We start from the raw sequence: 23,282 nt of genomic DNA on the forward strand, positions 1-23,282 counted from the left end.
ATGATGATATCATTTGAGTAGCTGGATCAAAACTTAACTGATGCCCATCTTCACTTGTATAAGCAATAAAGTCCCCTGTATATTTAAACCAATTTGCATTGGATTTTCTATCTCTAGTAATAAAAAAGAACGCAAACCCTGATAGATACAGAAAAGACATAGAGGGCCCAGAACCCCAACCCTCACCTTTCCAAAAGGATCCAGGGGTTCTATTTTCCAGTGGCCTTTTCTACCCCCCATCATGAACCAGAAGTTCTCTCACATGCTTTCCTTCCCTGAGACAGATGCTGGTTACCCACATTTGTTTGGTTCCCCTTTCTTCTTTGCTGGAAGATCCACCTGTTATGATACAGGCTAGATATTTGGTTTCTCAGCCTCCTTTGCAACTAAGTGGCCAGTTTGGGCCAAAGAGACATAAATGGAAATTTGCTTGTAGGTTTCCAGGAAAGCTTCCCTCCCACCCCATGAGAGGGAAGAAGGCAGTGATAGAGGGAGGTAGGGGGTGGGGAAGATGTATAGAGAGGAAGTTCTGTCCCCTTCCTTTTATCTTTGGATACAGTTGTATGAAGATGCGATGACTGGAGCTGCAGCAACCATCTTGCTACATGAGGCAACATGCTTAGTGTCAATGTGCCAACCCACTGAGGGTGGCAGAGCAGATGGATGCAAAGGGCCCATGTTTCAATGGCATCACTGAGCTGCTAAGCCAGCCTGAAACCAGCCACCTTCATATTTCCTGGCACCATTTTATTTTGTTACTCGCAGTCAAAAGAATCCTCACCAATGCACTCTCTAAATTCTCAATTAGAAACCCAGCTGAAAAAGCAAGACTTATGCTGAAGACAGCAGCGGCAAGCCCAGCTCTTCACCGGCACCAAAACATCGGATCAGTCAACAAGTATTTATTGATTGCCTGCTGCGTGCCAGGCTCTGGGTTAAGTGCTGAGATAATGATGTGGTCTCTGCTTTGGTAAAGCCCTTAGTTTAGACAGAGAGTCTCAGGCCACACAAGTAATTACATATTTATGTATCAGAAACGGCAAATTCAAGGATTCTGGGACTTAACCCAAGACTAAGGGAGGGGTAAGGGAATGGTTGTCTAAGAGGGCAATTGTTACTCTTAGACTTGAGAAATGAATGACATGGGAAAAAGAAGTGTTACCAGCAGAGCAAACTCTAGGGGCAAAATAAATTGTGGCTGAGAGACAGCCTGTGATACTGGAGTCAGGGGACAGAGAAACAATTGGGAGGGGAGGTCAGGGAGGCCAACAGAGGCCAGACCACAAGGTCTTTGAAGGTCATGACGAGGAGTTTGGATAATATCTGAAGGGAAATGCACAGGCCCTAGAAGGGTTTAAAGAGAAGAGGGACATGATCTGATCTGTTTGAAGATGAAGATGCTGGGAGCTGCATGGGGTGTGGCCTACAGGTGGCAAAGTGAATGTAGGGGGACGTTTTCAGAGAGCATGGCCAGGCTCCCTCTCTAGCTCAGAGCAACACAACAAGCCCTGCTTGTCTGCTGCAGAGGCTTGGAGGTTGTGCAAACCACACAGTTCTATCAGCAGGAGTTTCCCAGCCAAGAAGTCACATCTCCTTACTTGCACAAATACAGGAAGACTCTTCCTCTGCAGCAAAAGAGGGAGACAGAAAGTCCCACTTTCAGGGTCCAACCCTCAGTCATAGCAGGCCCTGCCTGCTGCTGGAGTGAAATTGGAAGTTCTGGCCCAAAATGCCCTGTGTAGGGCAGGCCACTGGCTCTGATCACACCTGTGTGGCTGTCCGAACAGTCTTTGAGCTTTCGTCTACAGAGACGACTGGACTGGGGTCTGTGGCCTGGAAGAGAGAGGTGGGGTGCGGGGAGAACTCAGTAGTACCCTGGATGTAACATGACTCACCCACCGAACTTTTTCCAGCTCTTGCTTGAACTTTTTAGAGATTATCTGGGAACCCTCCATTTGGAGAGGGGAAAAAAAAATGTCTGGCTATCGGTGGAGTGAAGACAGCCAACAACCCAACCCAGTTTTGTTTTTTTTTTAAAACGGGTCTCACTCTGTCATCCAGGCTGGACTGCAGGCTGGAGTGCATCCAGCCTAGAGCTCACTGAAGCCTCGACCTCCCAGGCCCAAGCAATCCTCCCACTTCAGCCTCCCTAGTAGCTGGGACTACAGGCACATGCCACTATGCCAGACTAATTTTAAAATTTTTTGTAGAGATGGGGTATCCCTATGTTGCCCAAGCTGGTATCGAACTCCTGGGCTCAGGCGATTTTTTCTCTTCAATGTCCCGAAGTGCTGGGATTACAGGCATGAGCTACCACGCCCCGTCACAGCAACCCCTCTTTTATGGGGAAACGAGGAAACTCCACCCCACTTCATAGAGAAAAATGGGTCTTGCCTAACTTTTATGGAAAAGAAAAAAGGAGGGGCCAGGCATAGTGGCTCATGCCTGTAACCCCAGGACTTTGGGAGGCTAAGGTGGGCGGATCACTTGAGGTTAGGAGTTTGGGACCAGCCTGCCTAACATGGTGAAACCCTGTCTCTACTAAAAATACAAAAATTAGTCAGGCATGGTGGCTTGTGCCTGTAATCCCAGCTACTCAGGTGGCTGAGGCAGGAAAATCTCTTGAACCTAGGAGGCGGAGGCTGCAGTGAGTCGAGATGGCGCCACTGCACTCCAGCCTAGACAACAGAGTGAGACTCTGTCTCAAAAAAAAAAAAAAAAAAAAAAAAAGAAAGATCCGATCTCATCCTCCTTTGTAAGAGAAACTGAAATTCACTCTTTCACTCTAATTTTAATATACATCAAAGTTAGGCGGGAAGCTCTGTCCAACTTTGATGCATTTTTAAAAAGGATGAAGTTATACAGACTGTAAACTAACAAGTAAAACTGGAGTTAGATAATGGAGACCCTCTCATCTCCCTGACTATAATACAAGAAGTTCCGCCCCGATTCCAGGAGGAAAAGAGGGCACCCACACTCACTTGGTAGGCCCTAGTTGAGCTGTGGTCCTCCAGCGGGACTTTGAGGTCCAGAGGCCATGAAATCTCCACTGGGGTCACACTGTGCATCTTCTTTTCTGAGGGGGTGGCCACGGGGACCAAGGTAGAAGGATGCTTCTTTTTCTCAGGAGTCTTTCCTGATTGAGAGGAGGAAGAGAAGCAGGAACACCTGATTAGTTGCCCCAACATGCCAACCCAGCCAATAGCAAGGGAAGCTGGTGTGAGAGGCGGAGCCTTATGCTGATTGGCAGGATGGATGACCTATGATGGTGCTGATTGGCTCAGTCAGGTCTTCCACCGGCTTTTTTCTAGGGTCCCTCCCACTTGGCCATGTTTGCCCCTTCCCCAGTCCCCTTGCTCACCACGAAAGCGGCACAGGCAGCAGATGCAAAGGAGGAGAAGGACGGCTAGCAGCGCCAGGCCCAGTAGGGAGCCCAGGACGATGCCGGCGATGGCCCCGTGGCTCAACGTGGGGCCTGGAAGAGACAAAGAGAAGAAAGAGAAGGGGAACAGGAACTAAGGTTGGACCCAAGTTTCCTAAGCCCCCTAACTTTGTGCTGGGACCCAGGAGTCCAGCCCCCACTGTCCCTCCCCTCCCAGAACCCAGGAATGTGGGACCCCAGCACTCTCAACTCATTTAACAGTTACTGCGGTTAACTACCTCGGACAGGTAGTGAGGATTCACTGGTGGGCCAAACAGGAAAGATACCTACCCTTGTGGGCTTAATTCTAGGAGAGAAGTCAGAAATAAATGAGCAGTACGTAACATAATCACAGATTGTCCCGAGAAAGAAAAAGTTATGTGATAGAGATAATGAGGGTCAGGTGTGGTGGCTCACACCTGTGATTCCCAACACCTTGGGAGGTCAAGGTGGGCAATCACTTGAGTCCAGGAGTTGGAGACCAGCCTGGCCAACATGGCGAGACCCTGTCTCTACAAAACATAGAAAAACCAGTCAGGTGCGGTGGCTGGGCCTGTAGCCCCAGCTACTCAGAAGACTGAGGTAAGAAGATCACCTGAGTCTGGGGAGGTTGAGGCTGCAGTGAGCCCAGATCGTGCCACTGTACTCCAGCCTGGGCAACAAAGTGAGGCCTTGTCTCAAAAAAAGAAAACAAACAAAGAAAAAACAAAAAAGGAATAATGGGAAGGGATGTGACATTTAGAAACAGTGGTGAGCTAAGGTCCCTGAGGAAGTAACATTTGAACAGAGACTTGAAGAATAAAGACCAGAGGCAGTCATACTAAACACGGGAAAGGGTGTTCCAAGAGGAGGGAACAGAAAATGCAAAGGTCCAGAACTAGGAAAGAGTTTTCTCTGTTCAACAAAGGCCAGCGTGGGTGGAGGATATGGAAGGAGAGAGCTGGAGGTGGAGGGTGAAGTAGAAAAGGTTTCCAGGAACCAGATCCTAAAGGGGTCCCGCAGAAATTAATGGAAGGCTTTTATGTAGGGCAGCCTCATGATCTGATTTGCATAACTCTGGCTTCTACATGGAGAATGCATTATCTGAGAGCAAGAGGGAGTATAAAGATACCAAATAAACATCTGTTGCAGTCCAGGCAAGAAAGGATGCTGTGTTTGACCAGAGCCTTGGGATGAAGATGGAAAATATTTTAGACGGAAAATGGACCGAACTTGCTGGCGATTAGGATGTCAGGAGTGATGCGGCCTGTAAGTAGTGACATTTATGAGTATGGGGAAGACTGGAGGGTTGGGGGATGCAGTTTTGAGGGAAAACATCAAAAGATCTGTTTTGGGCATATGACATTTGGAATGCTAATTGGACATCCAAAGTGAAGATCTTGCCTGGGCTCAGTGGCTCACACCTGTAATCCCAGCACGTTGGGAGACTGAGGCAGGCAGATCACTTGAGGTCAGGAGCTCAAGACCAGCCTGGCCAACATGGCAAAACCCTGTCTCTACTAAAAATTCAAAAAAAGTTATCTGGGCATGGTGGCTCACACCTGTAATCCCAGCTACTCAGGAGGCTGAGGTAGGAGAATCACTTGAACCCAGGAGGTGGAGATTCCAGTGAGCTGAGATCATGCCACTGTACTCTACTCTGTCTCACCACCCCACCCCGCCAAAAAAAAGTGAAGATCTTAAGTAGGGAGCATCCTTTTCAAGAGAGAAGTCAGGGTCCAGGATAGGACATTTGGTAGTCATCTGAGTATTAATGTTATTGAAGGCCATGAGCGTGAACTTGATCACTTTGGGGAGTGAGGACTAAATCCTGAGACACTCCAATGGAAGAATGTTATCAAGTGAATTGTGCCCACCCCAAAAGAAAAACATATATTGAAGTCTTAGCCCCTGTTCCTGTGAGTATGACTTTATTTTGGAATAAGTTCTCTGAAGATGTAACCAAGTCAGTATGAGGTCATTAGGGTGAACCCTAATCCAATATAACTGGTGTCCTTAAAAGAAGAGGACAGAAGCCAGGTGCCGTGGCTCACGCCTCTAATCCTAGCACTTTGGGAAGCCAAGGTGTGTGGGTCACCTGAGGTCGGGAGTTTGAGGCCAGCCTGACCAATGTGGTGAAACCCATCTCTACTAATAATACAAAAATTAGCTGGGCGTCGTGGCACATGCCTGTAATCCTAGCTACCCAGGAGGCTGAGGCAGGAGAATCACTTGAATCCGGGAGGTGGAGGTTGTAGCGAGCTGAGATCATACCATTGCACTCCAGCCTGGGCAACAAGAGCGAAACTCCATCTCAAAAAAAAAAAAAGAAGAAGAAGAGGACAGAGACACACAGAGGCAGAGGTTGGAGTGACACAGCTGCAAGCCAAGGAATGCCAAGGATGAAACAGCTGCCACCGGGAGCTAGGAAGAGACAAAGGAGGATTCTACACAGGGTCCCAGAGGGAGTAGGACCGTCTCAACACCTTGATTTTAGACTTCTGACCTCCAGATCTGTGAGAGAAGAAATTCCCGTTGTTTCAAGCCATGCAGTTCATGGTACTTTGTTAGGGCAGGTCCCAGGACACTAAAACAGGGAGAGAGGGAGGATCTGGCACAACAGACTGAGAAGGTCTACTCGGACAGCCCCAACTCACCGGCCTGGTAGACCCGGCTTTGTGATGGAGTCCCTGGCTGGCCCCCCAGGATGGGCAGGATCCGAAAGGTCCAGATCCCTGGGTTCCGAGGTGGAAGGGGCACCACAGCTGACCGCTCCTGAGGCCCCAGGATGAGCAGGGAGACCCAGTCCTTGTAGGTGGAAGTCCTGCCCAGATCAGGCCCATCTGGCCATGCCTGGATCTCAAAACTGCTGATTAGGGCCCCGCGCTCCACATCCCAAGTCAGCACGGCTGCATCTCTGGCTCTCTGAAGCCTCCACGAGGATATGGAGGGTCCTAGAGGTATGTAGGAGAGGCTGGATTCTTGGGTGCCAGAGGGGAGAGGGAAGGGGGCTAGGGGACTGGGCTTCTGGGTCTGAGGGAGGAGGGGGCTGGGGGCCTGGACTCCTGGATCTGAGGGTGGAAGTGGCTGGTGACCTGGACTCATGGGTCTGGGGGAAGAGGGGCTGGGGCTGGACCCTTGGGTCTGAGGGAAGAGGGGCTGGGGCTGGACCCTTGGGTCTGAGGGAGGAGGGGCTGGGGCCTGGACTCCTGGGTCTGAACCAGGAGGGGCTGGGCCTGGACTTCTGGGTCTGAGGGAGGAGGGGCTGGGGCCTGGACTCCAGGGTCTGAAGCAGGAGGGGCTGGGTCTGGACTCCTGGGTCTGAAACAGGAGGGGCTGGGTCTGGACTCCTGGGTCTGAGGGAGGAGGGGCTGGGGCCTGGACTCCAGGGTCTGAAACAGGAGGGGCTGGGTCTGGACTCCTGGGTCTGAGGGAGGAGGGGCTGGGGTCTGGACTCCAGGGAGGAGGGGCTGGGGGCCTGGATCCTAGGTCTGAGGAAGGAGACGTCTGGGGCCTGAACTTCCGGATCTGAGGGCTGGAGGGGCTGGGGGCCTGGACTTCCGGGCTTTCTGAAATAATGTGGCTCACCAATGAGAGTGATCTGGTCACCGCCAGCTCCCAACGCCCCACTGCACAGCACGGAGTAATTTCCCAGGTCCCAATCCAGGCTGAAGTTGCCGATGTGGAGCTTCCGCCCATCTTGACTGAGCCGCAGGCGACTCCCGCCTCCTGGAGCCAGGGGCCGCCCTTCCCGGGCCCAGGATGCCCGTGAGGGTGGGGGACAACCAGAGGCCTCCAGTGCCACCTCTGCCTCCCCCAACCGTGTCTCTGCCACCAGCGGATGCAGCAGCACCTCTCGGGGGGCCTCTGCAGGTGGGAGAAGCCCAGTTAAGAAAGTCGAGACCTTACCTTGGATTCAAAGAACAGGTCCTATGCCCTACTTTAAATCAGATGGTGGTAAGCCCCGGCGCTTTGGCCACCTGGGAAAGAACTGCCAGTTTACTCACTCATTCGCTCATTCATTCATTCATTCATTTATTATCTGATTTCCTCATCAAACACTTATTGAACACATACCATAGGAGCAGGCCCTGTACTGGGAAACTCATATTATTCTCAGCTATTCATTCTTCTTTATTAGAATAATAATAATTATTATTATGTAGCAATAATAATTGTAAGACTGGGTCTTGCCACACTGCCCAGGCTGGTCTTGAACTTCTAGGCCCAAGCAATCCTTCCGCCCCCAACTACCGAAGTGCTGCGATTACTGCGCCCGACCTCGTTACTCTTTAAAACATCACTGCTTTATCTTACTGAACACGTGGGAAAGTGATGGCCTTCTTCCTGTGTCCAAAAAATACCCCCATCCCTGCACGCCCTCACCATGAGGTATAGGGAAATCTTTGTCCCTTTTCTCGTTTGAAGACAGTGAAGTCCTGCCTCTTTCTTGGACTAAGGACGTACCCCAAACCCCTTCAGAATTTTCGAAAGAAAAAGTCTCCCTCCTCCTGAGAAACAGCAAAAAAGCCCCGCGCCGTCTCACCCGGCGTGACTATGCAGGTACGCGTGGCCACCAGGTGGCGAGCAAGGCAGGTGATGGGGACGCCGCTGAGCCGGGGGTGGGCGGGGACGGCAGCCAGCAGCACAGAGGACACTGGCCCCGCGCGGATGCCTTCGGGGAGACCCTGGAACTGCAGGGAGGCGGCAGGGACCCCGCCGGGCCACGAGCAGCGGAAGCGGAGGCTGCGGTCCCCGGGACCCCCTTCAACTGAGCACTGTGGGGCCCCGGGGGGCAGGTCTGCGGAGAGAAGGCAGAGAATGAAGACGTAGTCCCTCTCTCATTTCTTCTCCAGCCCCGCCTCTCTGCGCAGTAACTCTCTTCTTCCCTAGCCCCGCCCCATAGGCGCTCACACTCCCCACTTTTCCTGAGATCCCGTTCCCAACTTCCCCGCTAAGTGGGTAGCCGGCAGCCCTGATGACTGCCCAGCTTTCTTAAGAAAACTGCATCTTCACACAATGATATTTCTCTTCCCAAACGTAACTCATCCCCTTCCTTTCCAGCTCCACCACTTCTGCCAGGTTACTTCGCCCCCTCCTGGATTGCCCTCCGAGAAGCCTCCCCTTTTCCCAGATATCTCCGCTCTTCCTTGCGGACCCCATCCCCTTTCTAAGATAATTCTGCCCGCTTTCCAAATGACCTCGCCCCTTTCCCTGGTGACTCCACCTCCTTCCCAGGTACCTTCTCCGTTTGCTGATCCCACTTACCCGCCCAAGCAACTTAGTTCTTTCCCTTTCTAACTCCCACTCTTTGCCATTTAACTCCGCTGTCGACTTTGTTGAGAGTGTTCCATGCCCCGGAATGTCCGCCTTCTCAGTGCTGGGCCGGCTCGTCAGTCCTGGTCAGCCCTGCCACTCCATTTGGCTCCTTCCCTTGTCCTCTTTCTGGCTCCGCCTCTTATCCTAGGTATCCCAGCCCCTCCGCGCTGGCCCCGCCCCACCACGGGTATACCAGCTCCTTTTTGGTGATCCAGCTTTCCCGCTGGCCCCGCCCCCCTCCGGTATCGTGCTCCTCCTCCCTGGCCCCGCCCCTTATCCTAGGTATCTCCGCCCCTCCTCGCTGGCCCCGCCCACCACAGGTATCCCGGCTCCTTCTTGGTGACCCCGCCCTCCCGCTGGCCCTGCCCCACCCACCGGTATGCCGCGCCTCCTTGCTGGCCCCGCCCCTTTCACCTAGTCCCGCCCCTGTTCTGGCCCCGCCCCTCTCCCAGGCATTTCCCCACTCCCGCCCCGGCCTCTCACCGGCCACAGTGAGGTTGAGCAGCGAGCGGCGGCGGCGGCTGGTGCGCGGGTTCGCTGCCAGGCAGGCGTAGGTGCCTGCGTGGCCCGGCCCGACCGCGGGCAGCAGGAGGCGCGGCCCCGCGGGCACCGCGGCCTCGGCCGGGTCCGCCAGGCTCCACGCGATGTCGGCGGGCGGCCGCGAGGCGGCAGCGCAGCGCAAGGTCACATTGCTGCCCGCGGTGACAAAGCGGGCAGGCGTGGCGTCGCGGTCCGAGGAGACCGTGATGATCGGCGGGTCCGGGCCGTCTGGAAGGAGGAGGGGTCGGGACTGCGAGTGTCAGGGTCACCTGGGACTCCGCTAGGACTCCTGGAGACTGGTTCCCCAGCCCCCTTCTCCCCAAGGACCCCCTGTCCCCGTCCCGAGGTACCCCCACACTCACAGAAGACGGTGACGTCGGCGGCAGCCTCCCTGCGGCCGAAGGGGCTGCGGACGCGGCAAGTGTACCGGGCGTGGTCGCTGCGCACAGGGCGCACGATGAGCAGCTGGTCGCCCTCTGAGCGGATCCGGGGCGGCTGGGCTCCCTCGGATTCCGACGCCTCCAGGGCACGTCCGTCCCTGCTCCAGCTCAGCTCCCCGCGACCGGGTCCCCACCCCAGGCAGCGCAGCCGGAGCTCGGCCGCCCCCTCCTCTGTCTCTGGAGCCTTGGGCTGAACCGACAGCTGGGGTAGGGGCTCTGGGAGAGGGAGAACGGGCTCAGGACACAGTCCTGGAGCCCATCTTTGGTCCCCTTAGAGGGAGCCCCAGCCGCTGCTCCCTCTAAGCCCCTGGAGTCCCGGCCCGCACCCCTCTCCTCTCATAAACCCATGAGTTTGAGCCCCCAGACCCCTCCTCTCCGGGACCCAGGAGTTCGACAGAAGAGGCTCCCAGCCTCCTCCTCCTCCCTCAGACCTGGGAGTCCAGGCCCCCAGGAGTCTCCATCCCAAGTCCAACGTTGCTCAAACACCCCTGCCTTGACCTCTAGCTCTTTTCCTCCCTTCCTCAACCCAGAAGCCCTCTTCTGCCATCCAGGGACCCCACAGCACCGTGACTTGCCCAAAGTCTGGCAGAGCAGACCAGCCCCTGCCGCCTGCACTCCAGCCGCCAGGGCCCACTTACCATACACACCCACCGTGAACTCGCGAGTCTGCCGGGAGACCCCTGCCCGGATGACTTCAGCCGTGTAGACCCCTGCATCGTCCAGCTGGGCAGAGGCGAGCTCCAGAACCCCCCGGGCCTGGTCAAATCGCAGGCGGTCTCGGTGAGCAGGGTCCAGGCTGATCAGAGGTGCCCCTGGCCCCAGGCCTCCAGTTGCCAGCACCTTAGAGCCCCGGCGCCAGACCACCAGAGGGGTGGGGGGGCCAGGGCTGGGGACTGGGACCAGGGGGAGCCGGATGGTAGTTCCCACCAGCACAGCCAGTGGGCCCCCCAGCTGCTGGGGGAAGCTTGCCGCTGAGTGGGTCTCTGCAGAAAAGTCGGATTCAGGGCTCTGGGCAGAAAGTTGAAGATCCATGTCATCAGGGGAGAATTTCGAATCTGGGGCCTCAACAGAGAGTTTGGTGTTGGAGACTTGAGTAGAAATGTTTGAAGCTGGGGTCTTAACAGAGAAGGAAGGCTTGGGGTCTTTGGCAGGAACTTGTGGTTCCAAAATATCAGGAAATACTTCAGAACCAGGGGTTTCAGAGGAGGAAACCGGGCTCAAATCTTGGCCCTCAGCAGAAACATTTGACCAGAAGGACCCAGACATGTTGTTGGAACTCAGGGCCTCAGGAAACCAGCTGGAATCAGAGATTCCTGCAGAGCCTTTTGAATCCAGGGACTGATCTGGAAATTTCCAGCTGGGAGGTTTGATGGAGGGAACTTCTGCACCCAGCCCCTGGGAAGAGCTCTTTGAGTCCGAAGAGAAGGCAGAGGAGAAGTTGGTTTGCTGAAGTCCAGAAGAGGCTCTGAGGGTGAGGACCCCTACCAAGGAGGCTGCAGAGAAGAGGGGAAAGCGTTGGGGGAGGCTGCTCCGGGGGACTGGAGGGGAGGGGACTGAGCAGGGAACTTACCCAGGAGTAGGAAGAGTGGCAGAGCCTGTGGGGTGTCCATGGTGCTGGCCTCACTGAAAGGACACTGGAGAGAGACCCAGGACTGCACCCATCCCTCCTGGGTCAGACGAGTCCAACAGGACTGGTAGCTTAGCTTCCTGGGAGGGGAAGGGAGCCAGACCCAGCGGGAGGGGCCAGGATCCCCAACCCCGATGTGGTGGCTGAGCTGCCCACCCCACCCCACTCTCTTCATCAGCTGGTCCCATCTGCAGGGAGGCCCAGCCTGATCCCTGCACTCCCCATCCCCAGGGGGCAGATGGAGAAAACATTCCCAGCTAAAAATGTGGTAGCAAGTTTGTGGGACAAAGCCAGGAAGACTTCCTGGAGGAGGGTGAGGTGACCTTTCTGAGAGCCCCACCTCTGATGGCCACAGCTTCAGAACAGGCTTCCTCCTCCCCAGCCTCCTGGCCCCTTCCACTCTGTCTTGCCTGCAGCCTCAGATACACCTGACCGTGCTCCTCCTCTGCTCCAAACCCTCCCACGGCTCTCTCAGAACCAAGTCTCCAGGTGCTATCTCCTGCCAGGGCCTCTATCCTGAGACCAGAGCTGCATTTCCGCATCCCCGAGGCCCTCACATGGCCTGTGTCCCGCTAAACTCAGAATCTTTCCTCTAACCCAAACTTCCTCACACCTCCAGGATGGCTTCACCATCTTCGCAAATGCTGGGTAACATTCCCAACCTCCTCCCTCCCCGTCACCACTGTCAATCTGAGTCCAACCCTCCTCACCCTGGTTCTCACTGGCCAGGCGCTGTCTTCTCTTCCTGCCCCGTCTCCCTCCTCTGCCCAGTCTCCTCCAGTCCCTGCCAGGGTCCTTCTACACCCAGAGCCGAACCTGCCTTCCCCTGCTCACAGCCCTCCCCTGGCTCCCCAGCGCCCTCTGGAGACATCCAAGCTTCACAGCAAACCCATGCACACCCCCCACTCCAGCACTTGAACATCCTGCCCGCCCATCTCACCTCCCAGTCCTCTACCTGGAATGCTCTCACACTCTCCACCTCCCTCCAGCCTGGCTAAACCACAACTTGTCCTTCAGGTCTCACCTTATTAAGAACCATAGTAATTACCACTTAGTTTGAGCCAGGAACTATGCTAAATGTTTCCTATGCGTTATCAGGCTGAACCCTTCTAAACACGCTATGAGCTGAGTGTCATTATACTCACTTTGCAGGCCAGGGGACTTAGGCTCAGAGAGGTCAAGGGACCTGCAGGAGGTTGCACAGCCAGAGGGAGAAGCTGGACTTGGGACCAGGATGGTCAGACCATTGACTCCTTCTGATAGCTTTTCCCACCATCCCATGCTGAGCTTAGGGCCTCTGCTCAGCTCCCAGTCCTCTAAGCTTACCTTGGCCCAGTTCTCACCAGTAATAATACTGGTAATATATGTATTTTTTGAGACGGAGTCTCCTTCTCTCACCCAGCTCACTGCAGGCTCCATCTCCCGGGTTCGAGTGATTCTCCCGTCTCAGCCTCTGGAGCAGCTGGGAGTACAGGCACGCACCACCACACCCGGATAATTTTTATTATTTTTAGTAGAGATGGGGTTTCACCACGTTGGCCAGGCTTATCATGAGTTCCTGACCTCAAGTGATCCACCCACCTTGGCTTCCCAAAGTACTGAGATTACAGGCGTGAGCCACCGTGCCCGGACTGACACTGGTAATAATATATGTCTAGCATTTTTTGCATAGCAGGTGTGGTTATGGGGGTGCTACATAAATTAACCTTTCAAAACTCCATGGAGTAGATTATGTAGCTTAAAGAGGGCTGCAAATTTGAGGATCCTCCTGTTAAGATGTGGGGTCTATCTCCCCACTCCTTGGATCTCAGTAGGCTTTGTGACTGCTGGACCAAGACGTGGAAGTGACCCTGTGCCAGGGTCTGCATCTAGGCCAGCATATGCCACTTTCTGTATCATAGGACACTCCCTCATGGAACCCAGCCGCCACACTGGGAGGAAACTCAGCAGTCCCATGGAGGGGAATCATGGCCCCTGGTCAGCAGCCCCAGCCAGCTTGCTGGCCATGTGGGTAAGCCCTCTTGGAAGTCAACCCCCTGGCCCCATTTGAGGCACCTGAACTGATCCTGCACCGAGGAGAGACAAGCTGTCCCTGCTGAGCCCTGCCCAGATTCCAGACTTAAGAGCATAATAAACAAGTGTTGTTTTAAGCCACCAAGTTTTGGGGTGGTTTGTTATGCCAGAACAGACAACCAGAATATAGGTATCACTAATTCCACCTGATAGAGAAAGAAACTGAGGCTCAGGGAGTAGTTGCCTATCTGAGGTCCTCCTAGAGCCAGGAATGGGTCCAGTGGGATTTGACCCAGGGCCCTGGGACCCAGAACCCATGCCCTTAACCCCTACATGATGCCGTTACTATTTTGATCTGCAGAAGAGGCAACTGAAACTCAAAAACAGGAAGGAACTCACCCAAGATCTAGCTGGCAAAGGTGAGAGTGAGCATATGAAATCACATGCTGTCAGAAGGCCAGAGGAATGGAACACAATTTTTTTAACAAAAAATTAGGCCAGGCGCTGTGGCTCACGCTTGTAATCACAGCACTTTGGGAGGCTGAGATGGGCGGATCACTTGAGGTCAGGAGTTCAAGACCAGTCTAGACAACATGGTGAAACCCCGTCTCTACTAAAAATACAAAAATTAGCCAGGTGTGATGGCGCAAGCCTGGGCAACAGAGCAAGACTCTGTCTCAAAAAAATATAATTGAAAAAAAATTAATCTGACTCTAGACCCAGGCTGTTCATCGCCACACTAAGTTTCGATTCTCTGTGGCTTGTCTCTGTCTCACACCAGAACCACAGCTTCTGGCCTCATTCTCTCCTGTGTCCCTGCTGAGACTGGGGACACAAGAGAGAATGAGTGTCCTGAGTGTTCTGCAAACATTGTGGATAAAAGCCCTTCTCACCCACCTCACTGATACTTGTGTTCCAACACTCAACGTGGAAGTCATCTCCCTGGGAAATCTCTGACCCCACGGGCTGGGCCAGGTCAGGTCCCCCAGTTGGGTTCCCAGGGGCCCAGTGTGCCTCCACCTCTAGCATACTTCATCCCGAATTACAGCTGCCTTTGTCCTCATTGTCCCCTGCATCAACACAGAGGCTCCTCGTGGGCAGGGACTGGATCCACGGGGCCTGGCACACAAAAGACTCAAGTAAATGTTGAATGAACCAAATAATGGGTCTCTAGGAAATGAGTTAACAGAGATAGACGTTGAGAGTCAGTTTTATTGCCATCTCTGGGAGGGGCTCAAATCCGCCCGATCTCCTTCAGCTTGGCCACTAGGTCCTCAGTGGTTTCCACCTTGACGCCAGCCGTGCGCTGGGGCGGGTCCTCCACGCTGATCACAGAGAGCTTGGAGGTCAGGTCCACGCCCAGATCCCCAGGCTTGATCACCTCGATCTTCTTCTTCTTGGCTTTCTGCACATGGGAAGCCACTGTTCACAGGGCTGTGGAACCCCTGCCACCCTCCTGCCACCTCCTTCCCGTGGGTGCCATGCCTGCAGACCAGTCCCATGGGCTGAACCCTCTGGACCCACCGACTGGCCAGGACACACAAAACTTCTCACAGGGCCACACCTGGTGTGGAAAACTCCTGCTGGCTTGGAGGCCCTGGGAGGCCCAACTATTGCAGCAGTTCTCCTTTAGGTAACCAATTCAGGAAGCCCTTCACGGGCTGCAACAGACTGGCAAACCCATCCTTTTGGTAGTAATGACTCTGGACTTTTGGTTGAGATGACATGCTGAAGTCTCCCAATAGGCTGAGATGATACCCTGAGCCCTCCCTATAGGCTGAGACGATGCACTGAACCCTCCCTATAGGCTGAGACGATGCGCTGAGCCCTCCCTATAGGCTGAGACGATGCGCTGAGCCCTCCCTATAGGCTGAGACGATGCGCTGAGCCCTCCCTATAGGCTGAGACGATGCGCTGAGCCCTCCCTATAGGCTGAGACGATGCGCTGAGCCCTCCCTATAGGCTGAGACGATGCGCTGAGCCCTCCCTATAGGCTGAGACGATGCGCTGAGCCCTCCCTATAGGCTGAGACGATGCGCTGAGCCCTCCCTATTAGGCTGAGACGATGCGCTGAGCCCTCCCTATAGGCTGAGACGATGCGCTGAGCCCTCCCTATAGGCTGAGACGATGCCCTGAGCCCTCCCTATAGGCTGAGACGATGCCCTGAGCCCTCCCTATAGGCTGAGACGATGCCCTGAGCCCTCCCTATAGGCTGAGACGATGCCCCGAGCCCTCCCTATAGGCTGAGACGATGCACCGAACCCTCCCTATAGGCTGAGATGATGTAATGAACACTCTGTAATGGCTGAAATGACTCACTGAACCTTCCCCATTGGCTGAGATGATCCATTGAACTCTCCCTGTTGGTTGAAATGACCCACTGAATATTCTCCATTGTCTGAGATGACTCACTAAACTGTTAATATTGGCCAAGATGACCCAGCAAACCTCTCCTACTGGCCGTGATGATTAGTGAACTCTACCTGTTAGCCAAGAGACCCCATGCACCCTTCCTAGTTAGCCAAGATGATCTACACGATAACTTCGCATTGGCAAAAATTACCAAGGGGACCCTCCCTAATGAACCAAGATGACCCAGTGAACTTGTTCCACTGGCTGGAATGACAAAGGGAACAATGTCTGCTACCCAGCGAAGCCTTCCTACTGGCCTAGATACCAGCAAGCCCTCCCTGCTAGCCAAAGCAGCCCCCGTGAACTCTCAGCATTGGCAGAGATGACCCAGCAAACCCTCTCTATCAGCCAAACTCCAGGTGACGGCTTCCTGCGTACGAGACCTCCCTTGGATCCTTCCCTCCCCCGACGCGACCACCAGGGGGCACTGGGCTGGCAATGTGCTTGCCAATCCCAGGCCCTCAGTGCCCGCTGGCCAGGGGCTCACCATGATGTTGGGCAGCGTGGCATAACGGGGCTCGTTGAGCCTCAGGTCAGCTGTCACCACAGCTGGCAGCTTCAGGCGCAGGGTCTCCAGGCCCCCGTCGATCTCCCGCTCCACTTTCAACTTGTCCCCTTCCAGCGTCACCTGGGAGGCGAATGTGCCCTGGGGAGGGACAGTGTAGGAGGAGAGTGGGTGAGGCTAATTCAGGTCCGATCCGAGCAGTCCGCTTATGACACTACTTAGTACATGCACGGACAAGTGAATGAAGGAGGGAGCGAACAATGCAGGGTCCCATGAGGTTTAGAATCGATCCTGTACACCTGGGAGAGCGTATCTTTCCTTTTCCTGAGAGCCACGGTGTATGTACTGATGTCCTACGTCCTGATGCTGCCAGTGAGGCCTCCCTGCCTTCCTGACAGTGAACACGTACTGAGTGCTGGGCCCTGTGCTAAGCAACTGATGGGTCAATCATCGAATCCTCGTAGGAACTTTATGAGGTAAATGTTATTATCCCCACTTTACAGATGAGGAAAACTGAGGCAGCGAGATGCTGAGTTACGTGCCCACTGCCACCCACAGCTGGTAAATCCAAAAGCTGACAATCTGACTCCCAACAGCCCCCCGTGAGGCCCCTCCACTGGGCCGACAACAGAACTGTGTGTGTCCACACCGGTCCTTAAACCACCTTCTGGGACCCCATCCTCTGGCCAGGTCCCTTTGCCTCTCAGTCCTGAATCAACATTTCCTCCCCTGGTAACTGATGCCACCTACACTCCTCTTTGTCTAACGACCTTTCTCCCTGTCCACTTACTAACATCTTTCAGGTCTTAGTGTGAACATCACATCCCTTCGTTCAGAACTTCCTCCTAGTGCCCTTATGAACCTGTCCCTGGAGATACACTGTGAACATGACCAGTGAAGCACCAGCTGGGGTGGGCTCATATTCTGCCAGGGAAGACAACCAGTCACCAGGGAAACACACACACACACAAATGAGATCATTTCAGATCAGAAGGAATAAGAAGAAAATAAGACACATGATATGAGAGCAAGAAGGGTGCAATGTTGGAGAAGCTGGTCAGATAGTGATAAATGCTTTGAAGATAAAACAGGATCATGGTTTTGAATGTGCTGTCCCATCCAGTAGCCACGGGCCGCGTGTGGCTGCCCAGCACTTGAAATGTGGCCAGTGCAGCTGAGGAATGAATTTTTAAATTTTATTTAAATTTAAACACCGATAATTTGGCCAGGCGCAGTGGCTTATGCCCGTTAATTCCAGAGCTTTGAGGGGCCAAGGCAAGTGGATCGCTTGAGGAGTTCGAGACCAGCCTGGCCATCACGGCGAAACCCTGTCACTACTGAAAATACAAAAATTATCCAGGCATGGTGATGCATGCTTGTAATTCGATCTACTTGCGAGGCTGAGGCAGGAAAATCACTTAAATTCAGGAGGCGGAGGCTACAGTGAGCCGAGATCGCGCCACTGCACTCCAGCCTGGGGACAGAACAAGATTCCACCTCAAAAAAATAAAAATAAATAAATACTGAGAATTCAAGATACATTACCATGATTGTGGTGATGATTTCATGGATGTAACATATATCAAAACTTATCAAATTTTGGAGGGCTGAGGTGAGCAGATTGCTTGAGCCCAGGAGTTCAAGACCAGCTTGGGCAACATAGTGAGACCCCCATCTCTATCTAAATAAAAGTGTTTAAGAAAAGCAAACTTCACAAATTGTGCAACTTAAGATATGTGCAGTTTACTGTAGGTCAATAACTCAATAAGGCTGTTTTTTAAAAAAACAAAACAAAACAAAACAAAAAACACAGATACCTAATGCAGCTACTGGAAATGCAGTTACTGGAAAACTTTGTTTTGAACAACTTGGGTGTGTAAATCTACTTCAACTGTCATCTTTAGGAACGTGTTTCTCATAGAAATTTAGCACCTGAATTGAGATGTGCTGTAAATATAAAATACATGCTGAATTTTGAAGATTTAGTACAAAGAAAATCCAAAAAACGTAAAATACAGATGGTCCCTGGCTTATGGTGGTTTGAATTAAGATTTTTCAGTTTTCTGAAGGTGTGACAGTGGTAAGCATTCAGTGGAAACCACACTGCCAGTACCCCATACAACCATTCTCTTTTTTTAGTTCCAGTATAGTGTTTGATAAATTACATGGGATATTTAGCACTTTATTATAAAATAGGCTTTATGTTAGATTATTTTACCCCACTGTAGGCTAATGTAAGTGTTGTGACATGTTTAAGGTAGGCTATGATATTTGGTAGATTAAGTATATTAAATGCATTATTTGAGTTATAATATTTTCAATTTATGATGGCTTTATCAGGACATAACCCCACTGCTGGTAAAGCATATGTATCTCAATATTTTCTATGTTGATTACATGTTAAAATGATAATATTTTAGATATAATGAGGTGAAATAAAATATAATTTTATCTGTTTCTTTTTACTTTTTTATGTAGCTGTGAAAATTTTTAAATTTGTCTATGCGCCTTTTTTTCTTTTTTTTTTTTGAGACAGGGTTTCCCTCTTTCACCCAGGCTGGAGTGCAGTGGCATGATCCCAACTTACTGCAGTCTTGACCTCCTGGGCTCAAGGGATCCTCCCACCTCGGCCTCCTGAGTGGCTGGGACTACAGGCATGTGCCACCACACCCAGCTAACTTTTCTTTCTTGGTAGAGATGGGGTCCCACTGTGTTGCCAAGGCTGGTCTCGAACACCTGGGTTCAAGTAATCCTCCCACCTCGGCCTCCCAAAGTGCTAGGACTATAGGTGTGAGCCACTGTGCCCAGCCTGCATTTTTTTTTTTTTTTGAGTCGGAGCCTCCCTCTGTTGCCAGGCTGGAGTGCAGTGGGGTGCGATCTTGCCTCCCTGCAACCTCTGCCTCCCGAGTTCAAGCAGTTCTCCTCCTTCAGCCCCCTGAGTAGCTGGGACTACAGGCACATGCCACCACACCCGGCTAATTTTTAAATTTTTAGTAGAGATGGGGTTTCAACATGTTGACCATGCTGGTCTCAAACTCTTCCTGACCTCAAGTGATCCGCCTGCCTCGGCCTCTCAAAGTGCTGGGATTACAGGCGTTGAGTCACCATGCCTGGCCCCAGCCTGCATTTATATCGGACTGGCATAGATGGGGATTGGGGAACCTGGAGTTGAGGGGGTGGGCATGAGTATTTCACGTAGGATGGCAAGAAAGTCCCCTTTGAAGAGGTGATACCTCAGCAGAGATCTCAAGGAGGGGAACAAGAAAGCCCTGAGGCCATCTGAGGGAGCAGTGTTCCAGGAGGAGAGAACAGCGAATGCAAAGGCCCTGAGGCAGAAATGAAGTTTGAGGGATGAGGGCCTGGCCCTCAGCAGGTGCTCCCCACTCCAGCCTCACCTGTGGCCAGTCGAGAAATCCAGCTGTCATCTGCCCTGTCTGGTTACAGTCATCATCGATGGCCTGAATGGGGAGAGAGAGGAAACTGTATGACAATCAATGGAGCTCGTGGACCATCCGGGCCTCTGTCTAGAACAGGGCTTGGCAAACTTTTTCTTTCTTTTTTTTCTTTTTGAGATGGAGTCTTGCTCTGTCACCCAGGCTGGAGTGCAGTGGTGCCATCTTGGCTCACTGCAACCTCCGCCTCTCGGGTTCAAGCAATTCTCCTGCCTTAGCCTTCTGAGTAGCTGGGATTATAGGCGCCCACCACCACGCCCAGCTAATTTTTGTATTTTTAGTAGAAACGAGATTTCAACATGTTGGCCAGGCTGGTCCTGAACTCCTGACCTCAGATGATCCCCCAAAGTGTTGGGATAACAGGCATGAGCCACCGTACCCAGCCGGGTTGGCAAAATGTAGTAAATATTTTAGGCTTTGCAGGTCATACAGTCTCTGTCACAGTGACTTAGCTCTGCTGTTGTAGTGCACAGGCAGCCATAAATAATATGTACATGAACGTGTGTGGTGATGTTCCAATATAGCTTTATTTACAAATCAGAGGTCGCTATGGACCATAGTTCACTGATTTTTGGTCTAGAACGATCCCCGCACTTGGGCCCAGAGATAAGCAGCCACTTGTCCAGGGACATATGGGGCCACCTGGCATTCCTGTCGCCAAGTCTCTGCCCTCTGAATAAAGCCTCTCAGGAATCCCGCCCTATGTGGCCCCTGGGCAGCTGCATGAAGAGGATCTGGGCCAGCGAGGACATTCTAGCCCCAACCCCAGTGATTGGTTCAGGGAGGGGCACATGACTCGAGCTGCACCAGAGAAGAGTAAGCCCTGGGAGTTTGCTGGAGCCCTTGGGAAAGAGGCTCCTTTCTTTCTGCTGGGGTCACTGGGCCGGTGGGATCTGAGCTTGGAGATGCAGACAGTGAAGCCAAGGTAGAGGGGAGCCTACAGCTCATGTGTGACCCTGGATCAAGCTGTGCCTGAAGCCCCTGATTTACATGAGCTAATAAATTCACTTTCTGGCTTAAGCCAGTTTGAGTTGTGAATCTGTTTCCTAGAACAAACAGCATCCTGACCAGTTCATCCGGCATTTCCCCAGCTGGAGGTCCTGGCCCCAGGAACTGTCCCTGGCCCAGGACAGGTAGGACATCGGAGTCTGAGAACCACCAGCAAATGCAGGGGACTGCTAAAGCCACGCTTCCAACACCTCGGCCTCTGCAGCCCCACGCAGGCCCTGCCTTTTTGGCCCGTTCTCCAGGTAGGCCCTTCTGCCACAGTTGGTTGATCTGTACTCTGATGCCCCTGCTGTTGGTAATCTCTCTTTGTTTTCTTCGGACTTTCTCAGGGCTGGGCAGGACACCCGATGACCTATCTGGACCCACCAGCCTCCTCTTTGTCCCAGAACTGACCTGGCCCTGGGATCTCCATCTCTCTCCGGGGGCCCCAGCTCTACCTGAGCCTGCTGTGCTCTGCTGTCTCCGTGCCCTGCTTGACATACCTTGCCATCTTTGGTCTTCCTTCTCAGCCTCCATCCCTAATTCCCTGCCTCTTCTCACTCCCATCTGCCTGTGGTTCTTCTGATGTCCCTATTCTGTCCTTCCCCTGGTTGAGGCCATGAGGTTTGTCCTCAAATCAGATGAGCTACCCCTGAGGAGAGGTGGTGCCCCAGGGTCTCCTGGGGAAACAGATGAGCCCCATGTACCTGTCTCAGTGGGGAGCACCAGTGTGGCAGGGAAGGTTCTGGTCGGGTCCTCACCCAGCCCTAACCTCCTTCCCTAACTCCTGGCCTCCAATCTCCCCTTCCAGTCCATTCTCGAAGCCCAGGGAGGCTTTTTCCGCACCTAGTGCTGATCCCACCCCTCTTCTGCTCATAGACCTCCCATAGCTCCCTGGCCACCTGCTGTCTCACCCCACATCTCCACCACCCTCCTCCCGAGCAGGGATGAGCAAGGGGGCACAGGGAGAGCGGACCACAGCTACCTGCTTGCCCAGCAGCACCAGGTCCACCTTCTCCTGCTCTGCCAGCTTAGCCAGGACCCGAGCCACCTGCAGTGCCCTCCAAAATTCTCAAGTCTCTGTTTCAAGCCCAGGACTGTCTCCTGAATCTGCATCAATGTCTCCTGGGCTCCTCACACTCCCCGTGTAGGATCCTCCTCTAACCTCCTGTTCTTCCTGGGTTTCCCACCTGTGTTACCAAGGCAGACCCAGGCACTGTCCTTGCCTCCTCCCTGCCCTCCCTCCCCATGCTAAGTCCAGTCTCTCCTGCCACATCATGTCTCTGCTCTGTCCCGACACCTTTGGCCGAGGCCTCATTCTCCCCACGTGACCATCACCTCAGCCTCCCAGCCTCTAAACTCAACCAAAAGGATCTTTCTTCTTTTTTTTTCCTTTCTTTTTTTTTTTGTTTTTTTTTTTTGTTTTTTTTTTTTTGTTTTTTTTTTTTTGAGACGGAGTCTCGCTCTGTCGCCCAGGCTGGGGTGCAGTGGCCGGATCTCAGCTCACTGCAAGCTCCGCCTCCCGGGTTCACGCCATTCTCCTGCCTCAGCCTCCCAAGTAGCTGGGACTACAGGCGCCCGCCACCTCGCCCGGCTAGTTTTTTTTTGTATTTTTTAGTAGAGACGGGGTTTCACCGTGTTAGCCAGGATGGTCTCGATCTCCTGACCTCGTGATCCACCCGTCTCGGCCTCCCAAAGTGCTGGGATTACAGGCTTGAGCCACCGCGCCCGGCTTTTTTTTTTTTTTTTTTTTTGAGACAGAGTCTCGCTCTGCTCCCAGGCAGGAGTGCAGTGGTGCCTGGAGTGCAGTGGTGCGATCTTGGCTCACTGCAACCTCCACCTCCCAAGTTCAAGTGATTCTCACGCTTCAGCCTCCCAGGTAGCTGGGATTACAGGTGCACGCCCCCACACCCGGCTAATTTTTTTATTTTTAGAAGAGATGGGGTTTCACCGTGTTGGCCATGCTAATCTCAGACTCCCGACCTCAAGTGATCCGCCCGCCTCAGCCTCCCAAAGTGCTGCGATTACAGGCGTGAGCCACCGTGCCTGGCCCAAGAGGATCTTTCTAACACCCAGAGGGACTCTGTCCTCCCTGCTCAAACTCTCTGTCAGGAGGGTCAGCAAAGTCCCAAGCTGCTCAGCCTGGAGTGGCTGAATGCCCTGGGCCTGGCCACCTGCTGTCTCACCTCACATCTCCACCACCTTCCTCCCAAGCAGGGATGAGCAAGGGGGCACAGGGAGGGCTGACCACGGTTACCTGCTTGCCCAGCAGCACCAGGTCCACCTTCTCCTTCTCTGCCAGCTTGGCCAGGACCCGAGCCACCTGCAGGGGACCCAAGCGTTCTGCTTCTGCTGGGGGCACCTCCACGTGGATACCTCGGTCTGCACCCATAGCCAGGGCAGTACGAATGGTCTCCTGCCGAGGACAGAGGGGCTTGACTTGGCTATCCTCAGGGCAACCCAGGAGTCTGGCCCCAGCCCCTCCTCCCTCAGACCCAGGAGTCCAGGCCCCCATCCCCTCCTTCCTCAGACCCAGGAAACCAGGCTATCAGCCCATCCTCCCTCAGATCCAGGGGTCCAGGCTTCC

The 23,282-nt window shown here is 53.4% G+C and overlaps 2 protein-coding genes and 1 long non-coding RNA gene across 22 annotated transcripts in view; 1 reads left to right on the plus strand and 2 right to left on the minus strand.

Annotated features, from left to right (window-relative positions):
• Positions 1-887: 887 nt before the first annotated feature.
• VSIG10L (V-set and immunoglobulin domain containing 10 like) lies at positions 888-12,114 on the minus strand. 2 transcript variants are annotated; one of them, XM_077981098.1, is made up of 10 exons: positions 11,270-12,114; positions 10,338-11,192; positions 9,622-9,915; positions 9,203-9,487; positions 7,947-8,201; positions 6,989-7,267; positions 6,058-6,354; positions 3,365-3,475; positions 2,982-3,136; positions 888-1,833 (listed from the first exon to the last, which is right to left on the minus strand). In XM_077981098.1, exons 1-10 carry the CDS (start codon positions 11,499-11,501, stop codon positions 1,762-1,764), a joined length of 2,835 nt encoding a protein of 944 aa, XP_077837224.1. In that variant the 5' UTR covers positions 11,502-12,114; the 3' UTR covers positions 888-1,761. The 2 variants fall into 2 exon arrangements, with proteins under 2 accessions (XP_077837224.1, XP_001114712.4); XM_001114712.5 differs by having other exon boundaries at positions 3,362-3,475.
• ETFB (electron transfer flavoprotein subunit beta) overlaps positions 3,633-23,282 on the minus strand; it is a 29,129-nt gene continuing 9,479 nt past the window's right edge. The window contains exons 3-8 of one of the 19 annotated variants that reach the window (NM_001194707.2): positions 22,953-23,111; positions 19,652-19,714; positions 16,239-16,397; positions 14,527-14,744; positions 13,867-13,870; positions 3,633-3,646 (exon numbers count right to left, since the gene is read on the minus strand). In NM_001194707.2, coding sequence (NP_001181636.2) covers positions 14,574-14,744; positions 16,239-16,397; positions 19,652-19,714; positions 22,953-23,111 — 552 coding nt within the window. In that variant the 3' untranslated portion in view covers positions 3,633-3,646; positions 13,867-13,870; positions 14,527-14,573. The other 18 variants (XR_013408776.1, XR_013408781.1, XR_013408780.1 and 15 more) reach the window with 18 other exon arrangements.
• LOC114674146 (uncharacterized) lies at positions 10,251-13,480 on the plus strand. The gene is made up of 3 exons (XR_013410128.1): positions 10,251-11,170; positions 12,729-12,966; positions 13,228-13,480. It is a non-coding gene; the product is annotated as an uncharacterized LOC114674146 (long non-coding RNA).

This window comes from Macaca mulatta, chromosome 19 (genome assembly GCF_049350105.2).
Source record: "Macaca mulatta isolate MMU2019108-1 chromosome 19, T2T-MMU8v2.0, whole genome shotgun sequence".
NCBI lineage: Eukaryota > Metazoa > Chordata > Mammalia > Primates > Cercopithecidae > Macaca > Macaca mulatta.